The 25,112-nt window shown below is 35.9% G+C and overlaps 1 protein-coding gene across 7 annotated transcripts in view; it reads left to right on the plus strand.

Annotated features, from left to right (window-relative positions):
• The window catches only part of NOX4 (NADPH oxidase 4), a 148,558-nt gene that overhangs the window by 109,990 nt on the left and 13,456 nt on the right, over positions 1-25,112 (plus strand). For 5 of the 7 annotated variants that reach the window (XM_035265278.3, XM_078339241.1, XM_054241812.2 and 2 more), the window contains 3 exons: positions 7,740-7,821; positions 21,704-21,823; positions 23,713-23,821. In XM_035265278.3, the coding sequence (XP_035121169.1) occupies positions 7,740-7,821; positions 21,704-21,823; positions 23,713-23,821 (311 nt within the window). Of the gene's footprint in view, positions 1-7,739; positions 7,822-21,703; positions 21,824-23,712; positions 23,822-24,736; positions 24,874-25,112 lie in introns of all 7 variants that reach the window. The other 2 variants (XR_004731190.3, XM_078339240.1) reach the window with 2 other exon arrangements.

The raw sequence follows: 25,112 nt of genomic DNA on the forward strand, positions 1-25,112 counted from the left end.
CTGTTCTGTTCTGAACTCTCAGAGCACACGTTTAGCACGTATTTACTTGTAGTGTTTGTATATTTTGATAATATGTGAGTCTTCTCTGCTATACCTTTAGCCCATTAAGAACCTAACTTGGTGCCCAGCTTATAGTGCACGATCAGAAATGTTACTGAGAAATTACTTATTTTAGATGTTCACATTTTGTGTTTATATATTTAAATAGTAATTCCTAAATGTAAGAAAATTAATTTGTACCCTCTATTTCAAGCTGTGTGTGTGTGTGTATATCATGTGTTGGTATTGGTGTGGTGTTCTCCTTGGAAGGTGGAGGAGGGGATAGTACACCAAGATCTGTAATATGGGGAGTATGAATGAGAACTACTTTTGAAGATATGTTCATGTGTGGTAGTGTGCACATCCATGCCCTATATCTACTTTTTCAATATATACACATACACACATATAGATAGATGACTGATAGATAGATGACTTTTAAATAAGTATTAAAAATTAAAATTCAAACAAATCTAAAATGTAAAAATTCAACCAAGATATAGATAAAATAAAATGATTATATATGATCAGGAGCCAACAGGCAATATGTAACTGATAGAGTCAAGGTGGGCATGATCAGCATACTGGACAGCATGGCTGAAAGAGTAATCAAAATGGATTGGCAATGACCACCTGCACATGCCACAGAGATGTTATTTATGTAACATCTGGAAAGTTCTAGGAAAAGAGCAATTATTTATTGCTCATCTTTATTCTACTTAAACATATGCACATGCATCGTACCCGGTAGTAGCCGAGAACTTGGTCGAAGTTCTCAGTGCAAAGTGAAGATCTATAAAGCACCTCTATTACAGGTTAGATTAACTAGAAGGGGTGTGTGTGTGTGTGTGTGTGTGTGTGAGAGAGAGAGAGAGAGAGAGAGAGAGAGAGAGAGAGAGAGAGAGAATGTAAAACGCTTACTAGGGATCAATACCCATGACAAGAAAGATAACAAACAGGTTTGGGTGAAGGAAGAATTTGAACCACCAAGCAGGTTCAACAACTTCAGCCAAATTGGTAGGAAGATCTAGAGCAAATATTGCCCAAGAAAGTTGCCTGTGTAGCACTGAAATTTCTTTGCCTGTTTAGTCACTGGATGTGAATTGCTCTGTGAGAGGTATTTGCTTTGAATCTGAGGCCAACCCTGATGGAGCTGACAGCTGGAGATTGCCTGCCACCTATACTCTCCACAGCTGGGCAAGAAGTTCTTCACTGAAGAGGCACTTGGGGGATACTTCTCTACATCAACTACATGACCCCTAGCTTATTTTCTTATTAATATTGAGTTAAAAATAAAATCTCGTGTGAATACTAAGTAGAGCAGGATGCTAGGACAGCAGGCATAAACCATAATAGTCCCAGTCAAACAAAGACAAATGGCCCCACTCCCGTTCTGTGATTTTAACAAGATTTATTTTCATTCCTTAAGCAAATATTCTTTTTTGTTTTGTTCCAAGTTTTTAATGTGCAGGTAGTTTTGGTTACACGGATAAATACATTAGTGATGATTTTTGAGATTTTAGTGGACCTATCACCCGAGCAGTGTACACTGTACCCAATATGTATTTTTTTATCCCTCACCCCCTTTGCATTATTCCACCTCTGGGTTCTCAAAGTTCATTATTTCTTTCTTTTATCTTTGAGTCCTCAAAAGTTAGCTTAGCTCTCACTTATAAGTGAGAACATAGAATATTTAGTTTTCCATTCCTGAGTTACTTATGATAATGGCCTCTAGCTCCATCCAAGTTGCTGCAAAAGATATTATTTTGTTCCTTTTTATGGCTGAGCAGTATTCCGTGGTGTATATATACCGCATTTTCTTTATCTGCTTGTTAGTCAATGGGCGCTTAGGTTAGTTCCAATCTTTATTGTTGTGAATTGTGTTACTGTAAACATGCATGCACATGTGTCTTTTTCATATAATTGCTTCTTTTCCTTTGGGTAGATACCCAATAGTGGGATTGCTGGATTGAATGGTAGTTTTACTTTTAGTTATTTTTAAATTTTCCATATATTTTCCATAGTCATTATGTTAATTTACATTCCCATCAGCAGTATAAAAGTGTTCCCTTTCCACCACATCCCCCACCAATATCTACTGTTTTTAGAGTTTTTAATTATGGCCATTCTTGTGGTAGTAAGATAGCATCTCATTGTGATTTTAGTTTGCATTTCCCTGATGATTAGTGATGTTGACCATGTTTTTATGTTTGCTAGCTGTTGTATATCTTCTTTTGAGAAATGTCAATTCATGTCATTTGTCTACTTTTTGATGAGATTATTTGTTTTTTTCTTGCTGATTTTTTGAATCCCTTGTAGATTCTGGATACTAGTTCTTTGTCAGATGCATAGTTCGAGAATATAAGCAAATATTTTTTAAGCAACTCAAATTTGAAAGGTGGTTTAAAGATCAATGAACTAATCTGACTCAGTTGTCAGTTCAGAAAGGAGTTAAGAACAATGGCAGAAATAGGTCAATAATCCAGGCTCTCTGACAACCTGTTGAATGTTTTTTTTTCCTTTTTCAAGAGGAATTATTTTCTGCTTTATTTAGGTAAAATTGTCAAGTAAAATTGTATATTTTCAGGGAGTACATATGTCTGCTATACATATGCATTGTAAAGTGATTACCACGTTCAAGCTAATTAACATATTCATCACCCCAGATAGTTACCTGTGTTGTGTGTAGTAAGAATACTTAAGATCTACTTGGCTTCACAACAATTAAAAAATTAAAAATATAAATAAAATAAAAAAATAAATTGCTTTTCAAATGTGAAAGAAAAAGGATCTACTTGGCAACAGTGTCTTTTCTCTCAGGATCTGTTTCTGCTAAATACTGCAAACTGTATGAGAGAAGAAAGATTTGTCCTTCGGCAATCTCTTATTGTGTATACGCTCTGATAGTATGTCCTCCATTAGGAAGTAATCCTCAACTTACATTGCCAAAAATGTGAAATAATATCAATATTATGGTACAGTCATCTTATTGCCTTTGTTTTAGAGTAGGAGGTATTGTCTGGTTCCTTGAAATATAACTTCTGATACTATTAATAGGTTACAATATACTAGGTGTTTTTAAAACTAAGCTAAAGACTTTAACAGGATCTTAATCTTTAATATCCCTTAAGGATTTCATTTTGGTGTCATTAAAAAAAATAAAATTGGCAGATTAGTGAGCATCAAGAGAAAAATGAAAAAAATTTACCTGTTTATAAAAACACAGAGAACTTCTTTTCAGATTCTTTTTCTTTAGGGCAATACTGTCTCACTTAGAAATATTTTATGACTTTCTTTTACTGCCCTGAAAATCTAATACTCAAAACAGTTAAAATATTCATTTTCATAGTGGAGGCTAAGAGAGGCAGTTAGTTAAGGGAGATTACTGGAAGGAAAGCAATGATTTGGAATTGGCAAAACCTTTCTGGGTCCCTCTAGCAAACAATTGCTCATTCTTAGGTTGCTGTTGAAAAACTAATTGGTGGCAGTGATCACTTCTCTAGAGGCAAAGATTCTTTAGGTTATACAAGAATAATATTAATCAGTGTTAATTTTTTTTTTCTTTTCTTTCTTTCTTTGTAGTGATAAGAGGTTTTATTTTCCTCTTATCCCAGGAATAGATTTGCATGCTGCTAAGTTGCAGTGAGATGAGATCATGCCACTGCACTTCAGCCTGGGTAACGGAGCAAGACTCCATCTCAAAAAAAAAAAAAAAAAAAAAAGCATACTGCTTTTTATTGTTATGTAAATCCTTATTTCATTTTGTGTAGTCTGCATATTGGGGTGGATTAGAAATTGGCCATCTATCTGCAAAGGATAAAAATGAAACACATTGGTCACAAAAAATATACAGAAAAGTTTCAATTAGAATTGGAAAGAGTATGTTATTTTTCTCAGCTTCATTTTCAAATAATTAAGTATATTGTGTCACAATTGATTAGTCAGATCATACAAATTAGCATAATTGTGTGCAGTATGTCAACCAGATGTAAGACCCTCATAATCTTTTTGTTGATTGAATATGAGAAAGGGAGAGTGGGTGAAAGTCTAGAAAAGCTTGTGTTAATTAAGATATATCTCCTACTGGTATAAAATCATGTTCAGACATTACCACATCATTAGTCAGCTCATCACAGTATCCCTTTGCAGAAAATCCTATTTTTTTCCAGTGGCTTTAATGAATTTCTTCTAAGTAGTCCCGTGAAAGGACTGAGCTGTAGTGTTTGGATAACTGTGCCATTTTCTTAAGAAACAGTTTGAGGCTGCTGAGAAAGATGATCATCTGGTTTGACATTTTGCTGCAAAAGAAGTAGCATTAACATACCATTTTTTTTTAACTTAATCAAATTATTTTGGTCTTTTCCTCAGAATCACATAGAGAATAAGATGCTAATTAAAAATTGATAGGGAAAAGTCTGTGAGACTAAAGGACTAAATAATTATAAATAGTTTTTCCATTTACTTGAAATTTTCTAAGATAATTGTTATCATTTATCTTTATTTTTATAAAGAAAAAATGAATAATCAGTATTCCTTTGTGAGATAAAATTTTTTATATTTAAGAATTTATTAATATGATAAAAATAAAAATTGCTTAAAACACATACTTTTCAAGGAGTATATATATTTTCTGTTTATGTATATATAAACTCTTTCTTTCTTCTTCTTTTTTTTTTTTTGAAATGAGGTTTTGCTTTTCTTGCCCAGGCTGGAATGCCATGGCATGATTGCGGCTCACTACACCTCCGCCTCTTGGGTTCAAGTGATTCTCCTGCCTCAGCCTCTGAGTAGCTGGGATTACAGGTGCCCACCATTGTGCCCAGCTAATTTTTTGTATTTTTAGTAGAGATGAGTTTTCACCATGTTGGCCAAGTTGGTCTCCAACTCCTGACCTCAGGTGATCCACCCACCTCAGCCTCCCAAAGTGTTGGGATTACAGGCGTGAGCCACCAAGCCCTGCCTATGAACTCTGTTTGACAATCATGATAGCTATTTGAGCTGTGTTTGCCTGGTAATCTTTTTATTTATGATAATATGATTAAAGGATGTTCCAAATATAGGAACACTAGTTATAGATTTCCTTATAGCTTTATAAGTGATGTCTTTTATGCTGCTTTTGCTCTGTTTGTGTGTGTGTATGCATGCACACATGTGCATCTTTCTATGTGTTTTTAGTCCTGTCAATATGTCATCTCCAGAGATTCTTTTCTCCAGATTTATAATCATATGTCTTTTATGATTATGTGAAAAGAGAAAAACTTATTGCTGCTAAAATGATGTATTATATAATAGTTGTGTGCACTAAGAATTCTGATTTTTGTTTGCTTTTAATAAGTTTGAGAGGTATTCACCAAACTTCACTTTATACTATTAGCTTTCAAGGAATATCATAATCAATATAGCTATTTGATTTAACAGTTCTTTACTTGATATGTAAAGTTGTTGTTTGCTGTGGAGTTTGGGCTTGATATTTCAAGACCCATTTTAGGAAGAGCCTAAATGAGAAAAAAATTCAAAAGATCAAGTATTGCACATCACTCATTTAATGAGTGCACCATAAACTGGCAAGTAGACTGAAAACCAAGGGTTATTTATTATCAAACAGTTTACTAGACATTTAACTAAAAAAATGTTAATTTTATAAATTAAAAATAGTAATATCATCCCAAAATATCAGCCAATAATATAATTTAGTATTTAAAAATATGAACTAAGATTACATAGTAAGTATAATTACAGAAAAACACATTTTACTTTTTTGTATTTCTGTATTTCAGAGTATAAGCACATCTGTGTTTGGATCTTATTAGTTCCTCCTCACCTATATTATAAGAAGTGTCAGAATGGTGAGGGAAATAAAACAGTAAGAGCTAATTACATATCTCTGATTCTATATGTTTTAATAAATGTGAAGATAAAATATACATTCTCCTGCTCAGTCAGCACTGGCCAATATGTGACCACCATATTCACAAATAATTTAACATCTAACTATTCATAAACTAGGAAATGGCAATTGTCATCAGTGTTGATTTTCATTATTTTGTGGAAATACTCACCTTCAGTTAGTGTTGGATTTACTGCAGGTGGGGAGTGTTAGCTTTGCATTCTATCTCAGCCTGATTGTGCGACTTTGTCAAGATGGGAGTAGGGATCCACTTGCTGTTCATGGTTGATATATGACCATTTGGTCTCTTCTGGGAGTCATTATGATTCACCTTGACAAACGGTTTTCTCAGTCCAGTAAAAATAGATGTTGGAAATAGTTCTTCAGCAAATATTTATCCAGCACCTTAATTATGTGTCAGATAATGTTCTGTATCTTGGTGGCACAATGCTCATCTACTAGAAGGAGGAAGAGGGATGAAGAGATACATACATCTAACAATAAAACATAGTGTGATAAATTTTGTGAAAATGTAAGCACAAGGTTTAGTGGTAGTACACAGTAGGGCCAGCCTATTCCAAATCAGGCAGGAGGAAAGAACAAAAAGTAATGGAGGGATCAAGGAAGCCTTTCCGTACATATGACTCTAGAAGTAACGCATATCTATTCCTGAAAATGTGCATACTCTATGCCATGCAGATAGCTATGCAACATTAAGTATTTCCAAGGTAACATCTAGGATTTTTCCTTTGTCCTTTTTTCCCTCTTTTCCTTCTTCCTTCCTCTTCCCCTCTCCCTCCTATTCTCTCTCTTTTCTTCTTTATGATCTTCATCGCACTGAAGTTGATTAAATCAATGCTTAGCTCATGGTATACAGTCATCATTGGACTTTTCCAGGCCTTCATTCATTCATTCACACATTCACTTATGATATTATAATTAATACATATGAAACACCAACAATTACTTACATTTACCCTTTGCTTCTCTCCTATTTCATCCCACTACCTTTCCTAAAAGGTAATCATTATTCTGAACTGTGTGTGTCCTTCCTTTTTAATTGGTTTGCTTTATTTCATAGATGGCATTTTTAAATAATACATTGCCTAGTTTTTTTAACTCAATAAAAGATTATGTTCTGTTATATGTAATCTGCTGGGATTTTATTTCATTCAACCTTATATTAATATGATTCATTTTGTTTTTATTTATAACTGAAGTCATTCAGTTTCACTTCAGTTAATACTTCGTTTTGTGAATAAGCACGAATGTCCATTCTCTCATGTCAATGAGCAACTGAGCTGCTTCCATTTATGTTGTTCTATGAGTGGTGCTACTGTGAACATTCTCATACTTGCTGTCTAAGACACATGTGAAAGTTTCTGCAGGGTGTATCCCTGTGAATGGAAATGTTGGGCCACAGACTACGCATGGAGAAATGTCTATATTATACAAATTTATAGGATAAATAAATATAACTGTTTCAAATATTAATCCAGGATTAATTTTATATATTTAAAATATATGAATATATATTATTTATATATGTTTATATAAAATATATTTATATATGTTTATCCTTTATGACTACATATATCTTTATGATTAAAATATTATAATACATTCATGCACAAATGTGTGTGTGTATATATATATATATGTAATATGTAAAATGGTGGGTAAATTTTTTATAAAGGATGGATATACAGTCAAAATGGCTAACAAAACAAACCAATAGGAAATGCTTCCATTTCGAAATTGTTTTCATGACTTTTACCTTTTCACAGCTTGATGTTTGTTTTTCTTTTGACAGAACGATTTCGAGATTTACTACTGCCTCCACCTAGTCAAGACTCTGAAATTCTGCCCTTCATTCAGTCTAGAAATTATCCCAAGTAAGCAAATGGAGTTACTGGGTTTTGATAAGGCAATGGGCATAGCTCTGGGAGAGATTTGGGCAGGCAAAGACAAAATGTAATCTTTCTTGAGATTTCTGAAAATTCTGAATAACTTACCTTAACTAACAAAGATATCTTCTGCAATATAATCTCTCAGACTCTTTGCAGCTGGGTCATAGAAGAAAGACTTACTTTTAATTGCAACCCAGCTTTGATTGAGGAGCTGCTGCACAGTGTGGGCAATGAGCTGTGTACATCTGTGTCTGGTTTCTTTGGCTTGATGCTGTATCAACAGGGACAGTATTTTGTCAGTGACACTTCATCTGGTTTTCTATTTACTGTCCTTTAAATGAAAGGATTCATTTATATTGTAGCCAGTCATTTTCAAAGTAGCCACAGGCTAGGTATGATTTTAACAATCTCTGTATATTCTTATTTATATTGAAAAATTGAAGTGAAATCTTCTGACCCTTTGTTATATGAGGCAGATATTTTCTTCTCACTGATGCCCTAACCATACTTCCTTGTTGAGGGAATATGCCTTCATCTTCCTGAAGGTTAAGGAAATGCAAGCCTTCTTATAACACATCTCCTTCCCTAAAAGCTGATGCATGCTGAATCTTGATCCTTCCTGTGGCATCTTGGGACCTCCTCTGTGAGTGTTTAACTTTCTTTAATAGTTAGTATGCAGCAGGCTAAAGAATGAATAAACTAATATCTGAAATATAAAAGAAAGGCCATCAACTTAAAGGAATAGAATTTGGTTTATATATATTTCATCTAATCACTATGCCAAATTCTTTGATTGCTTTGAGAGTTTTTTTCAAGTATTCATAAACTTTGCTTTCTGGGGAAATTATTTTCCCTCTAATACTTAGCTTTGATAATGCTTACTTAATTAAAATCACAAAATAAATATAGTATCCTAATTATATTGCTTGTGCATTGTTTCAAATATTAATCCAGGCTTAATTTTTAGCAATAAACTTTCAATCCCCTGATAACACACGCAGACAAGCATGTGCCTATACAGCCTTGCATGTATGCTTTGCTCTATATCTACATGTTGACCAGCAGCATGAAAGTGCCTAAAAGGTTTGATGTACATCTGTTAGTATTTTTACTCACAGCAGCTGTTGGCAGAGGATGATGATGCCTGCTTTTTGGTCTCTAAGGCTTTCTGTTCGCCTAATGCCGTTGCTTAAAGAGGATAGTCATAGGAATTTCTCAGGTGGTTATCTCTTTGCAGCTACAGGAATACCTCAGAGATTTTGTGGATTTGATTCTAGACCACTGCAACAAAGTGAATACTGCAATAAAGCTGCCACACTTTTTATTTTAGTTTCTCAGTGCACATAAAAGTAATTTTAACACTATGCTATAGTCTTTTAAGTGTGCAGTAGCTCAGATATGTCTAGAAATACTAATTATACCCCTTAATGAAAATACACTTTATTGTTTTTTTGACTGCATTTTAGGTTTTGGGGTACATGTGAAGAACATGCAAGATAGTTGCATAGGTACACACATGGCAGTGTGATTTGCTGCCTTCCTCCCCTTCACCTATATCCGGCAATACTAACAATCATCTAAGCCTTCAACAAGTCATAAACTTTATGCTGGTAGAGGATCTCTCCTTGATGTCGATGGTTGCAGACTGATTAGGATGTGGTTGTTAAAGGTTGGGCTATCTGCACGTATTTCTTAGGATAGAACAATTGATGCTTACTGCATCAATTGGCTCTTCCTTTTACAAAAGAGTTCTCTGTAGCATGTGATGCTGTTTGATAGCATTTTATCCATAGCATAACTTCTTTCAAAATTGAACTCAGTCCTCTCAAACCCTGCTGCTACTTCATCAAGTAAATTGATATAATATTCTAAATTTTTTTGTTGTCATTTCAGCATTTTCATAGCTTCTTCAGCAGGAGTAGATTTTATCTCAAAAAGAAAAAAAAAAACTGCTTTCTTCCTGTAATCCCAGCACTTTGGGAGGCTGAGGCAGGTGGATCACATGAGGTCAGGAGTTCAAGACCAGCCTGGCCAACATGATGAAACCCCATCCCTACTAAAAATATAAAAATTAGCCAGGCTTGGTGGCACACACCTGTAGTCCCAGCTACTTGGGTGGCTGAAGTGGGAGAATTGCTTTAATCTAGGAGGCAGAGGTTGCAGTGAGCTGAGATTGTGCCACTAAACTCCATCTGGGCAACAGACTGAAACTCCATCTCAGAAAAAAATAAAAATAAAAAACTACTTTATTTGCTCATCCATTATATGCAACTCCTCATTTATTCGAATTATATCATGAGATTACAATAATTCTGTCATATCTTCAGGCTCCACTTGTAATTTTAGTTCTCTGTTTATACTATTATAGTTAGTTCCTCCGCTGAAGTCATAGACCCCTCAAAGTTTTCCATGAGGGCTCAAGTCACTTCTCCCAAACTCCTATTAATGCTGATAGTATGACTTCCTCCCATGAACCATGAATGCTCTTAATAGTACCTAGAAGGTGAGTAATTTTCAGGATGTTTTTAGATTTACATTGCCTAGATCTACCAGAAGCATCACGGCCTATGGTAGCTATAGCCTTATGAAATGTATTTCTTAAATAATAACCGTTGAAAGTCAGAACTTCTCGTTGATTCATGGATTGCAAAATGGATGTAGTGTTAGCAGGCCTGCAAACAATATTCATCTTCTTGTACATCTACATCGTAACTCTTGGTTGACTAGATATGTTGTCAATGTGCAGTAATTTTAAACATTTATTTGTATAAATTTTTGTGGTATATATGTAATTTTCATACATGGATAGATTGTGTAGTGGCTAAGTCAGAGCTTCTAGCATATCCATCACCCAAATAACATACATTGTATCCATTAAGTAATTTCTCATCATTCACCCACTTTCTAGCCCCCCACCCTGCCACAACCTTTCAGGTCTCTGTTGTCTGTCATTCCATACTCTACATCCATGTACACGTCATCTAGCTCCCACTTCTAAGTGAGAACATGGAGTATTTGACTTTCTGTGTCTGAGTTATTTCATTCAGGGTAATGGCCTCCAGTTTTATCCATGTTGCTGCAAAAGTCATTATTTTGTTCTTTTTTGTTGCTGAATAGTATTTCATATATATATATATATATATATATATATATATATATATATATATACTGTATTTTTTTTGTCCAATCATCCATTGATGGACACTTAGGTTGATTCCATTTCATTTGTATTGTTCTGGTGTGAGCTCTGCTTACTGCCTGTGTGAGCAGTAATATTTTAAATAGAATCTTGTTTTTGTTTTTGTTTTTTTTCATTTTTTCTGGTTGGCTTAAAATATTCAGTAAACCATGCTAGCTATAAACAGATGTGTTTTCATCTGGATTCCATAGTTTCACTTACAGAGCATAGACAGAGTAGATTTAGCAAAATTCTTATGGGCCTTCAGTTTTGCAGAATGGTAGATGAGCATTGGCTTCAACTTAAATTGACCAGCTGCATTAGTCCATAGACAAGAGTCAGCCTTTGACTCTTCAAAGGCAGGCATTGACTTCTCCTCTCCAGCTGTGAACACTGTAGATGGCATCTACCACTTGATGGCTGTTTTGTCTTCATTAAAAATCTGTTGTTTAGTGTGGTCACCTTCATCCATTATCTCATCTGGATCTTCTGGATAATATGCTGCAGCTTCTCCATCAGCATTTGCTGCTTCACTTTGAACTTTTATATTATAGAGATGGCTTCTTTTCTTAAGCCTCATGAACCCACCTCTTGCAGCTTCAGACTTTTCTTCTGCAGCTGCTACATCTCTGACAGCCTTCATGGAATAGAATAGTTCGGGCCTTGTTCTGGATTAGTCTTTGGCTTAAGGGAATGTTGTGTTGTGGCTGATTTAATCATCCAGACCACTAAAATTTTCTCCTTATCAGCAGTAAGGCTGTTTTTCTTTCTTATTATTCATGTGTTCACTGAAGGAGCACTTTTAATTTTCTTCAAAACCCTTTTTCCTTGCATAAGCAATTAGAAACCTAACTTTATGCCTATCTGTTTGCCAGAAGAAACCTAACTTTATGCCTATCTCAGCTTTCAACATGCCTTCCTCTCTAAGCTTAATCGTGTCTAGATTTTGATAGAAGTAAGAGACGTGTTACTCTTTCTTTCACCTGAAACTTAGAGTTAGTAACTGACCTAAATTCAGTATTATGTTGTCTCAGAGAATAGGATGGTCCCAGGTAAGGGAAAGATAATGAGAAATGGTTGGTGGGTGGAGTCAGAACACACACATTTATTTATCATTCCAGATAACTGAAAGTCGAGTTTATAGCTTCGTAACATTAAAAAAAAATCTGGAAAGTTGAAAAATGAGTCAAACAATTAGAATTTATTTCATTCACAACTACAGGAATATATATCTACATTGAGATTTTTACCTCATTTTTCTGGTTGAAATATGTTTTGAGACCTAAAATATGGGTTACAATGCAACTTCATTGCCCTATAAAATTATATCATGTCCACAGAGTGATATTTACAGAGCATAGCATGACCGACATAGATCATAACATCACTAACGTAGATTCATTGTGCACTGGTTAGCACGAGCTGTGGTAATTTGGATTTGGTCTGGGGGCTCTATTTACTCAACATAGTGTCCCTATAATCTTTAGCTTCCTGTTACCAACAGACCTCTAACAAATAATGAAATATGGATATGTGTGCTCTTTATTTAGATAAAAAATATTCATGAAGAGAACTATTTCTGAAATATATATGTGTATGTGTGTATATGTTTAAGGGAAAGCCATTTAAAAAATGTCACCTGCAGTGGTGCTTGGAAACACTCTTCTAAAATACAAGAATATTCATTAATCACATTTCTACATTTGTGAACTCTTATTTGACCCATTACCAAGCATTCATTCTCATCAGGATGTAATTGTAGACATTGCTCCGTGAAACTTCTCAGAGCAGGGATAGGTGTGACAGTTGTCAGAAAGAGACAGATGAGTGGAAAGGAATAAAAAAAGATTGTGTATCTAATACAAAGTGCATGTTATTGATTTGTAGGTTGAAGGAAACCAGTGGAGATGAAGAAATAAATTTTATTGCTAATGAACTCTAAAGGATTTAGGTTCATAACATACGTCGTCTAGAGAGTAGTTATATTTTTATTCTTATCAGTAAAGCATGGATATGTAAAATGGTTTAAGTACATCTGGCATAATTTTGTCCACAAATTACTTGCAACCATTTTGGCAAGTAAGCCTGCAAAACATGACCCAATGGCTCTGGAAGTTTTAATCAACGTATGTGTTAAAATATTGTGAAAATACAAGAATGATCTATTTCATAATGATGAAATTCTCTGAGCTGCTTAATATCAGGACTGTTTAGAGAGAGGAATATCATTTATGACAAATTTTAGGGCTGTTCTATTTTGACTTGGTTTGCTACCAAAGAACAGCTTTGATTGGACAATAAAAACGATGTCCTAACTCAATCTCATTTCTAATGGGCTGCTTAAAAATGGCTCCAAATGGTGATTTTGGGTACTACCCTGCAAAGTGTCAGGTGACTTTTCTACAGTCTGTTATTCAACTTATCCTCCTTGGCCTTTCCCAGGCAAGTTTTGAGTTCCTTTTCTAGCCATCACCCGTCTTCAACAATTTCTGTTCAGTCTGCATGTCTGTAATGTACTTGTCATCTGAGCCTGAGCCAAGTTATTTTCATTCATAATAGTAACACATAATGAACACTACACATGCCAAGAATTGTGCTTTATATGCAGTATGGATTTAATTATTGCTATTCCTCTGTAAGGAATAGCAAAAGTTAGGTAGTACTGTTTGCCTAATTTTACACGCAGGAGGACTGAAATTCAAAGAGGTAAATGCCCTACCCAAAGTCACATGGCAGAGCTAGGTCTCTGATCCAGATTTCTTTGGCCCTTCAAATTATACTTAACTTAGAAGTAGGTGGGTCATTGAGGGACTACTTTCAGGTGGCTGAAAACTGCGTATGTGTTCAGCACGTGTGTGATTGCGTGTGCACACACACATACACTTGGAGTTGGGGGTGTAAGGAGAAATGTGGGCAAGGCCTAGAATACCTTAGTTTTTTCAGGCAAAGTGTCACTCTGTCACCCAGGCTGTAGTGCAGTGGAGCAAGCACAGCCCACTGCAGCCTCAACATTCTGGGCTAAAGCAAACCTCCTGACTTGGCCTCCAGTGTAGCTAGAACCACAGGTGTGTGCCACCAGGCCTAACTTATGAGGCATAGGTTTAGGTTGGAGTGCAAAATTGCAATCTCAGCTCTCTGCAACCTCTGCCTCCCAGATTCAAGCGACTCTCCTGTCTCAGCCTCCCAAGTAGCTGGGATTACAGGAGCATGCTAATTTTTATATGTTTAGTAGAAATGGGGTTTCTCCATGTTGGCCAGACTGGTCTTGAACTTCTGATTCTGATGATCCACTCGCCTCAGCCTCCCAAGGTGCTGGGATTACAGACATGAGCCACCACGCCTGGCCAGAGACATAGGTCTTATCACATTGCTTTCAAAGGCCTGGTTTTCGTTGCACAGGCTATCTTGAACTCCTAGTCTCAAGCAATCGTCCAACCTCAGCCTCCCAAAATGTTGGGATTGCAGATGTGAGCAACTGCGTCTGGCTTGGACTGCCACTTAAATGATCTTGGACTTTGTTGTAAAGACAATGAAGATCCATGAAAGGATTTTAAGCCCAGGAGAAAGATAATTAGACTTACATTTTTATAAGTTTCTTATGGAACTAAAGAGGGACATGGGGTCAGCACATTAGCTAGTTGGCAATTTCCTATTCAGGCAGGAAGTGATAATGAATTCATACCATGGTAATAGTAATATGAAAGATCAGGTAGATGTCTAAGGGTCTTAGGCGGCATAATTAAAAGGATGAGATGACTATTAGGCAAGGAGAGGAGGAGAGAGAGGGAGAAAGAAAGAGCTTTGGGTGACTTCAAGCTTTTTCACTTGAGTCACATTCCAGTTTAAGTTTTCATGATGGAGAGAGAGTGGCAATCTGAGCATCTTTATGTTGACTTTTTGTTCCATATTACAAACGATGATAATGGAGATACTTTCCTTCTAATGTTGCTTTGAGGAATGCCCAATGCCTGACACAATTCTTTCTTGTAAGTCTTTGTGAAATTTAAACAAAATCATAGAAAGCACCTGGTCTCTTGCAAAAGTGAATTCTCATCACCATTCTCATAGTCAGCTCTGCTCTGCCTTTTCTCAAAGCTATTGCTTGCGTCAGGGCAGGGGGAAAGGCTCTACCATGTGGGCTGCTTTTGTGTCTTTAGTTCATTCTAGAACGTGTCTGAAGGGTTGCATTGTTCTGTCTGGTAGAGATGGCTCAGAGTGATACCTCTTCTTGGAATAGTCAGGAAGGAGCCCTTTCCCTGTATGTCTTCCAATCTGTGGTAAGGTTATTCTAGTACAGTTTCTACAAGCACAGTAATTCATAAGATTTTCCACACTATACATATTGTTCTTCATTAGAGAATTACTGTCTTTCATCTTCTTATCCATAAAGTTAGGCTTTCTTTTACACAGTATGTGAAATTTCAGTACCTGCATGGCAAGAGATCTAAAGGGTAGTATTCTGACTAGAGTGTGGAATGTAATTATAAGAAAGCCTAATGCTATTGATATTTGCAAAACTAGGCGAGTAAGATGTCCAAAGGTCAGCTGGTAGTGGATCCCAACCCCTGGGCAGGGATTCACAAGGAAAAACTCTGTCGTAGGATTGTAAAACTGAGGCATTGCTTAAATTGTAAAGACTTCGGCTCAGAGATGAAAGTCAAGAATTGGGTTAGTGCAAGCCTGATGAGCAAGCAGTAAACGCGCTGTAGTTCTGACTGAAAGCACCACTCATTCCTGACTCAGATAAGAATTGGTTGAAGGATAGGGACAAGCTGGAGTCTAAAGCTGGAGGTTAGGTGGCTGGAATCGCAGAACAAGTTGGGGAAGTAGCCACTTTCTGGAGATAGATTAAGCCCATGTGGTTCTCCATCTAGTGCCTTTGAGAGCCATTTACTTTCTTTGCTACCCCATCCTGCATTCAGCTGAATACATCTTTTCAGACTCTTTAGTTTTTAGGTTTGAAGGATTTTTGTTGTTTATTTGGGGTTTGTTTTATTATTTTTAGGCAGAAATTGTCAGTTGACAAAGGAGCCTGAAGTCCTTCCTTTGTTAAAAATCGTATATTAAATGCATCAATTTATAATGGTTATGGGAATATAATTATAATTTTGATAGCATGATTGTTTTATAGGGATCTCTTGCCAAAGAATTTTTATCCTTGCAGACCTTAAATTAATTAATTTCTAAGGCCTTGACTGAATCATTCAGAATGCCGAGAGATAAACATCAAAGTGTTTTTTTTTCCAACAATGTTAACATGAGATTGAATTAGATAATAATTACAAATTATTGTAAGTATGATTGAGTTCTTGCTTTGGCTCTCAGCTTGAACATTTTTGGTATATAGAAGTATTGCTGAGTTTTGTATATTGGCTTTGTATACCGAAACTACCGAAGTCATTTATCAGTTCTCTTGACAGAGTCTTCAGGGTTTTCGAGGTATAGAAGTAAATCATCAGCGAAGGGAGATGGTATGACTTTTTTTCCTAATTGGATGCCTTTACTTTCTTTTTCTTGCTTGATTGCTCTGGCTAGGACTTCCAGTGCTCTGCTGAATAGGAGCGGTAAGCGTGGGCATCCTTACCTTGTTCTGGTTCTCAAGGGAAATGTACCCATCTCTTGCCAGTTCAGGATGCTGTTGGTTGTGGGTTTGTCATAGATGGTGCTTATTATCTTGAGTTATGTTCTTTATATGCCTAGTTTATTGAGGGTTTTTACCAGAAAGGGATGTTGGATTTTATCAAAACCTTTTTCTGCCTCTATTGATATTATAATAAGTTATTTGTTTTCATTTCTGTTTATGTGCAAAACCAGGAAACTAAGCATTGGATACACATGGACATGAAGATGGGAATAATAGACACGGGGGAATGCAAGATGGGGGAGTGAGAAGGGCAGAGATTGAAAAGTTACCTATGGGGTATTATGCTTATGAACTGGGTGACAGATCTGGTCATACTCCAAACCTAAGCATCACACAATATACCTTTGTAACAAACCTGCACATCTACCCCAATTCTAAAATAAAAGTTGAAAAACAATTACAAATTAATTACAGAGAGTTCTTAGGCCTCTGCTGATAAGGTTTCTTTTCTTAAATTGTTGCTAAAATTCAGGGTGTTAAAGTCCCTCCAACCCCCCACAACTCTTAACACAAAGGTTAAGGTAGTACACTTATCATTATACAGATGCTCCTCAATGTACTGTGAGATTAGTCCCTATAAACCCATCATAAATGGAAAGTACTTTAACTTGAGAATGCATTTAATACATTTCATTTACAGCGCATCATAGCTTAGCCTAGGCTACGTTAAACATTCTCAGAACTCTTACATTAGCCTACTGCTGGACCACACGAAGCCTGACTTATTCAATGCAATGCATTGAATGCTGTACTCTGTAGAGTACAGTATTGGCTGTTTAAGCTCATGATCATGTATCTGACTGGAAACTGTGGCACCTGCCCAGCATCATGAGAGAACATTGTACCAAATACCACTAGTCCAGGAAAGGATCAAGATTCAAAAATTTACGTATAGTTTCTACTGAATACATACAGCTTTCACTCCATCATAAAGTCAAAAAATTTTAAATTCAAGCATCCTGAGTTGGGTACCCCCTGTATTTAAAATCACCACCTGCACCAGCTCACTCCTTACCTCCTCTGTCAGCAACATCAGTAGCGCCTGGGGGATTGTGGACACTACAATGCTCAGACTTCTGAGTCATCAAGTCTCGGGGTAGGGCCTACCATTCTGTGTTTTAACAAGCCCTCCAGGAAATTCTGATACACACTAAAATTTGAAAACCATCAAGGGAAAACCATCGCAGGCTTTTACACTCACTCCTTTCGCTTGTTATTTATTTATTTTTTTTAGATGGAGTTTCGCTTTTGTTACCCAGGCTGGAGTGCAATGGCGCGATCTCGGCTCACCGCAACCTCCGCCTCCTGGGTTCAGGCAATTCTACTGCCTCAGCCTCCCGAGTAGCTGGGATTACAGGCACGCGCCACCGTGCCCAGCTAATTTGTTTTTGTATTTTTAGTAGAGACGGGGTTTCACCATGTTGACCAGGATGGTCTCGATCTCTTGACCTCGTGATCCACCCGCCTCGGCCTCCCAAAGTGCTGGGATTACAGGCGTGAGCCACCGCGTCCGGCCTTGCTTGTTATTTCTATTGATAAGATTCTCTCCTGAGACTCAAATGATCTAAAACTGAAGAACCATCCTCTCCTGAGGAATAATCACATTCACTTTTTTTCTATATGAAGAGATAATTGTTAGATGATGGATGTCCCAGAACCTTTATTGTTTTTACCTTTATATACTATCCCTTACCAAAATAATTGCCAATTGTAACGATTATTATCTGATTATTAATAAAATAAGCTTTGGAATAAATCTGAGAATGAATTTAGTAACAGGCCTCCTTCCTTAATATAAGTGTGGCCTTAAGAAAAGTATTTAACCTTTTTGAGTTTTAGTTCCCAAGGCATATAGGCATTATACTTTTCCTATGAAAGTTGTTGTGTGGATTAACAGTGAAGGTATATATAGAAGGTATATATTCAGTATCAACCCTGGACTAAATGTTTGGCAAAGAGTACCCATCGTTATTATAGCTTATTTTAGTTTCTGAGGTAGGGGTCTCTGGCACTTGAAAAAGAAAAAGTTTTTGGAAACTGAGTTTTACTCTGTCACCCAGGCAGGAGTGCAGTGGTGTGATCATAGCTTACTGCAGTCTCAACCTCCTGGACTCAAGCCATCCTCCTGCCTCAACCTTGTTAGTACCTGGGCTTAAAAGTATGTGCCACCATGCCCAGCTAATATTTAAGACAAGGGTTTCATCATGGTGCTCAGGCTCAGCTCAAAATTCTGCCCTTAAGCAATCCTCTTGCCTCAGTCTCCCAAGGTGCTGGGATTACAAGTGTGAGCCACTGCACCAGGCCCTTGAAATTTTTTATTAATTAAAAGAACTGTTTAAAGTCACAGCTGATCAGAAAAGAATTTAAAGGCAAATAATTTTCCAAAATTTGCATTTATATAAACATTAAGTGTATGCAAATTCCAAACCTTTACTTTCAATAATAATGTAATATTATTCTTAAATATATATTCTCATATTTACCAGATTCTTACTATGTTCAGTCACCATGTTAAAAGTATATTTGCATTCAGCCATGTAAAATAGAAATGTAGCTTAAAACTCATTAATGTTAATAAACAAATTAAATCAGTTTTTTAAAATGTAAATAGGTTCTACTTTCAAGGGAAAAACTTTAATTTCAAAACATGTTTATATATTTTGGGTGGATCAGAGAAGAAGATATCTATTACTCTTAGAATTATCTTAGATCCACAATCCTTCATAAAGGATCTTTTCATTAGTTATCAACTGAAGTTTATAAATGTGTCAAGTTGATTTCATCTCTACTGTTAGAGCAAGACTTTGAAGAGTTGCCTTTAATTTCTACAATCTGGTTACATATATTATGATAATAGCAACAGCATTCTTTTTTTTTTTACCTTTTAGGTTGACAAATACAATTGTATCTGTTATATACAACATGGGTTTTTAAAAATTATTATTATAATTTAAGTTCTGGGGCACATGTGCAGAAAATGTAGGTTTGTTACATAGGTATACATGTGCTATGATGGTTTGCTGCATCCATTACCCCATCATCTACATTAGGTATTTCTCCTGATGCTGTCTCTCCTCTATCTCCCCACTGCCTTCTATCCATTGTTTAGCTCCCCCCCATATAGGCCCAGTGTGTGATGTTCCCCTCCCTGTGTGCATGCGTTCTCATTGTTTAACACCCACTTATGAGTGAGAACATGTGGTGTTTGGTTTTCAGTTCCTGTGTTAGTTTGCTGAGAGTGATGGTTTCCAGCTATATCCATGTCCCTGTAAAGGACATGAACTCTTCCTTTTTTATGGCTGCATAGTATTCTATGGTGTATATGTGCCACATTTTCTTTATCCAGTCTATCACTGATGGGCAGTAGGGTTGGTTCCAAATCTTTGCTATTGTGAACAGTGCCACAATAAACATGCATGTGCATGTGTCTTATAATAGAATGCTTTATAATCCTTTGGGTATATACCCAGTAATGGGATTGCTGGGTCAAATGATACTTCTATTTCTAGATCCTTGAGGAATTGCCATACATTCTTTTAAAGGCCATGTACTACTATAGGGAGAAAGTCACTTCTCATAAATTCAAGGCAGTGTATTCTGCACATTAATCAGATTAAACACTTAAAAAAGTGATTTAAGCAGTTTCTGTTTCCATCTCCCTCAAAAAACTAGATGGTGCAAAGTAATCAATTACTGGTAATTTTATCTTCCTATTTTTTCCAAGAAAAGCAAAATTATGTCTCACCTGATACAAAAAAAAAAAAAAAAAAGCATTTCAAAGGAAAAACAACTGATTCTCGAAGGGCCTTAAAACCAATTCCCATGTACAATTTCCAGCTCATACTGGACTTAGCCCATTTCTTACATTGATGCTGGGACCCCCAGAAGGCTTGTCAGTATATTGTAGGCACTCAGTGATGCCATTAACAAAACGTATTTCTGATATTTGTGTGGCCCTCTACAATTTGTGCAGACATTTTTTTTCTGTAGCATCACATTTTATTGACCCTTTTATAGATGAAGGAAATCCAGGTTAGAGAGGACAAGTAACCTGTCTGGAATCCCATCCCAATAAATGACTAGAACGCTGAGTTCTAGTTGTCCTGTCCAAAGTTATTTCAAAACACCAAAGAGTAGCTTTGTGGGGAGTAGGGAGGGTGTGTATGTGGGTGTGTAGCTCAGAAAGCAGATGAGTAGGAAGGAGGGGGGCACTGGCCAAAATATAGTCACACAGCCAAAACAGATGCAGGGAGTCTGAGAAATGTAGTATTTTGGCTGGACATTTTGCTTCCCTAAATAAAATTAATTTTCTGTTACTAAGAAAGAATGAGAGGATGAATATTTTATGAACAATTAGCAGTTCTATTGCAGTTAAGAAGGATTTCTCTATTCTCGCTCTCTCTTTGTCACACACACACACACACACACACATACTTGAATGTATAAACTTGAGCACAATGACAAAGGAAGATCTGAGTAATTAGAGCCTCAGGTCTTCCTTTGTGATTGTGCTTTAGAGATAAAGAACTATCAGTTCATAAGTAAAGCTCTATACTTATAAACAGCTAGGTCAAGAGGAGGAACAGTGTTAGATTATTTTCCTTACTCCTATTATTTTTCTGTTCACGTAGTACATGTTTAAGTAAGTATTTCGATTACTGATCTAGCCATTGAAAAAACATTTATTGAATTTAGACACAGAAAAGCAGTTCTTATTTTAATTTAGTCAAATGTAGTACTCTAATATGATCAGAACTTTAACTTGCCCTTAGCTATATGGCATGATCATATTTATATTACTCTGTACTTTTAATTAGTGGTTTCCTCTAAAAAGGCATACTTACAAGCAGATGTACTTGTTTTAATATTGACACTTCATAAACAACATTTGTTACTCCTTTAGGCTGATCACTATGAGAAACAGGGAAATAAGGCCTGAACTATCACAAAATCTAGAGATTATATTCATCATGTTTTCTATATGGCATAGAAAATTAATTTAACTTATTTCATTTTTTCCCCACCTTTGTCTGACTGCTCTATAGGCTGTATATTGATGGTCCTTTTGGAAGTCCATTTGAGGAATCACTAAACTATGAGGTCAGCCTGTGCGTGGCTGGAGGCATCGGAGTAACTCCATTTGCATCAATACTCAACACCCTGCTGTATGTCATTTAGATCTACTTTATTAATCCAAATAGAGAACTGCCAGTATTTCAGATATATTTTTAGTACGAACCAGTTCCTTATTAAATTATTCTGCTTGTTGATCAAGGATCTCCATTTACTGATTAATGGAGAAAGTAACAATTCCGAGATCCTCAGCATGTGGTCTGTGGCTCCCAGCATACTCTCTTGTAGAAAGATGACGTATCACAGTTATGCACTCCTCTGTCCTTTTCCTCTGTTAAAAGTCATTCACCTTCATCCTTCATTTCTTTATATCCTCATCAGTGGTAAGTGATTCTACTCATTCAGTCAACAAATACTTTTGAGCACCCATGTGCCAATAGGTCTTATAGGTATTGGGAAGACAGCAATGAATGAAAACAGAGTTCCTGCCCTTAAAAAGCTTACATTCAAATGGGGCAGGTGAAAAATAAAGCAGTAAACATAAATAAAATTATTTCAGAAAATATAAAAATTATGATAAAAGGAAGACATTAAATGGACATGGAAAACAGAGTTGGGTTTATTTTTGAAGTATGGTCAGGGAAAGCTTTTCTGAGATGAAAAATGAACACAGCACTTATTACTTAGGAAATTTACAGCAGACTAAAAGTAACTTCAAAGGTGAAATTGCAGCTGGATACATTGGCTTACGCCTGTTACCCCAGCTCTTTGGGAGGCCGAGGTTGATGGATTGCTTGAGGCCAGGACTTCAAGACCAGCCTTTCCAATATGGCGAAACCTGGTTTCTACTAACAATATAAAAATCAACCAGGCATGGTTGCACATGCCTGTAATCCTAGATGCTCGGGAGGCTGAGGCATGAGAATTGCTTGAATGAACCTGGGAGATGGAGGTTGCAGTGAGTGGAGATGGTGCCACTGCACTCCAGCCTGGGTGACAGAGCGAAACTGTGCCAAAAAAAGGAGGCGGGGGGATTGACCAGGAAATACTAAACTAAAACTTATTTTAGTTTCAAGATTATAGGCAAAAGTTAATTGATTGACATTCTAATGAAAACACAAAGCAAAATGACAGGAGAAAGTTATTCTCAAATCTATTCCATTTATTTTTCAGGTAGATACAATTTACATTAAACATCTGCTTTTTTTTTTGGAGTACCAAAAAAGAAATAATAAATTTAAGTGATGTAATTGAATGATATTTCAGTTTTAAATACTAGATGTAAATTTGGTAATTTCTGGCAGTTCTTACAAAAATGACCAAGTTCGAAGCCAGAAATCATTTGTTTCTGACAGCACATTACAAGTTATTTGGATGCCTAATGTTATGAAAAGGCAAGAACATTTTCTTAACCTCAAGCCCACTTTATAAAGGGATCCAAACTTGGAATTATGAGTTGCTGGAATGCATTACATCGTATGTGATTGTGAAATCTCTTTTTAAATGATTTTTAAGAGGGGATAAACAACCAACTCTCTGGAACAGTTTTGGCTCATTTTGCCAAAAAGCCAGAGCAAGACTGGATGACCTTTGGAACCCTACTCAGTCAGTGATCGAATTTACTGAAATTTGAAAACTTGTTTTTCTGAGATGCAGGGTCCAGTATTATTCTGGTCCAGTTCAGTTACAGAATTCAACTGGAAATGGATGATATGCATACTCGTAAATATTATTCGCACTTAAGTTCATTTAACACTTAAACACATAAATTCATGGAGTGTGTCATGTCCTTGAGTCAGTATGTTAAATATTAGATTCATTTAGGTCTCATGGTTAAGTGCTGTATCAGACGCTAGAATGTAAATGACTGATTTTTTCTATTTGTTGCTTCCTAATGAAAAGCAAAGTGTCAAGAATATAGGGATTCTTTAATATTTGCGTTTGCCATCCTAATCACTGCCATGTTATTTTAATTTTAAAGGGATGACTGGAAACCATACAAGCTTAGAAGACTATACTTTATCTGGGTATGCAGAGATATCCAGTCCTTCTGTTGGTTTGCAGACTTACTCTGTGTGTTGCATAACAAGGTAACATTAAGGTTGTTTCTAGTTTTGTAATTTTTCAAATTAAAAACAGTTATATCTTTTATATTACAAAAACAATAAATGTTTGCTATAGAATAAACTATAGAAATTATGTAAGTAGTAGCAACGAAAAAATGTCTCTTAAACATAAAAAATCAGAGCTAATATCTGTTAGTAATTAGGTGTACATCTTTTCAGATATGGATATCTGTGACGATGCGCATATATATATATAATATAACATATTTTAACATAGAAACGTTCATTTCTATGTTTTAACATAGGGTGTTTCACATAGACATGTATGCATATGACTGGAAGTGATGAGGGAAGACGATGAAGGGAAAGGCCAGAATACACCTGCTGAAACATCTTCCGTGCTTTGTTCTGATAGCACTTACCTTGATTATCATCTTTTAATACTTCAGATCACCAGACTTTTTGGCATTCAACACAAAAATCTCAAAAATCCCAAATTCTGTGTTTTATTTTTTTAGAGATAAAGCAGGCATCTTTATCTATCCTACCAGTAACATTTGATCTATTTATCTTTATTCAAATTACACAAGTAATACACCTATACATTTTTGCTATGGATATTACAAACAATTATGGTAAAGTAAAATCCTCTCTTACTACCTTCCCTACCTAATCTGTGTAAACAGAGTTAACTCTTAAGTGTTCTATAAGCCCTATCATGTTATTTATGTTATTTATGCAAATTCCTTTTTCAATTTATTACTCTGTCTTGACTATTTTTTGGTATTAGTGCATGTAGAGCTACCTCATTGTTTTTCCTGGTGCCAACAATTAGAGATGATAGACCTACCTGATTCTTTTAATGTATTTCATTGTATAGATATATTTCGTTTACTGAACAACACTCTAATGTTAGATATTTACTTCTTTGTTACACAGAATGCTGAACATATATCATTATATGTACCTCTTTGTGCATGTACTCACTCGTCAGTCAGTCATTCTGTCATTTCATATGCATTTTTCAACTGCTTACTATCAATCTGGAACTATTCTAGGATCTGAAGATGCATCAGGTGACAAAATAAAACCAAAGTTTCTGATCTCATGTGGTTCACATTCTAAGGGGGAAAGATAGACAACAACCAATAAATACATTGAGTGTCAGGTTCTGAGCTTTCGGTTAGGACACAGAAGGAAGGGAGAGTAGGAGTAAAGCAGAATAAACAGTAGAGAGTGTGTTAATTTATATTGCTTGTTGAGGAACACCCATCAGTCAAAATACCACTTGAACAGACTTGACTGCAGTGAATGA

The sequence above is a fragment of the Callithrix jacchus genome, chromosome 10 (genome assembly GCF_049354715.1).
Source record: "Callithrix jacchus isolate 240 chromosome 10, calJac240_pri, whole genome shotgun sequence".
Lineage (NCBI taxonomy): Eukaryota > Metazoa > Chordata > Mammalia > Primates > Cebidae > Callithrix > Callithrix jacchus.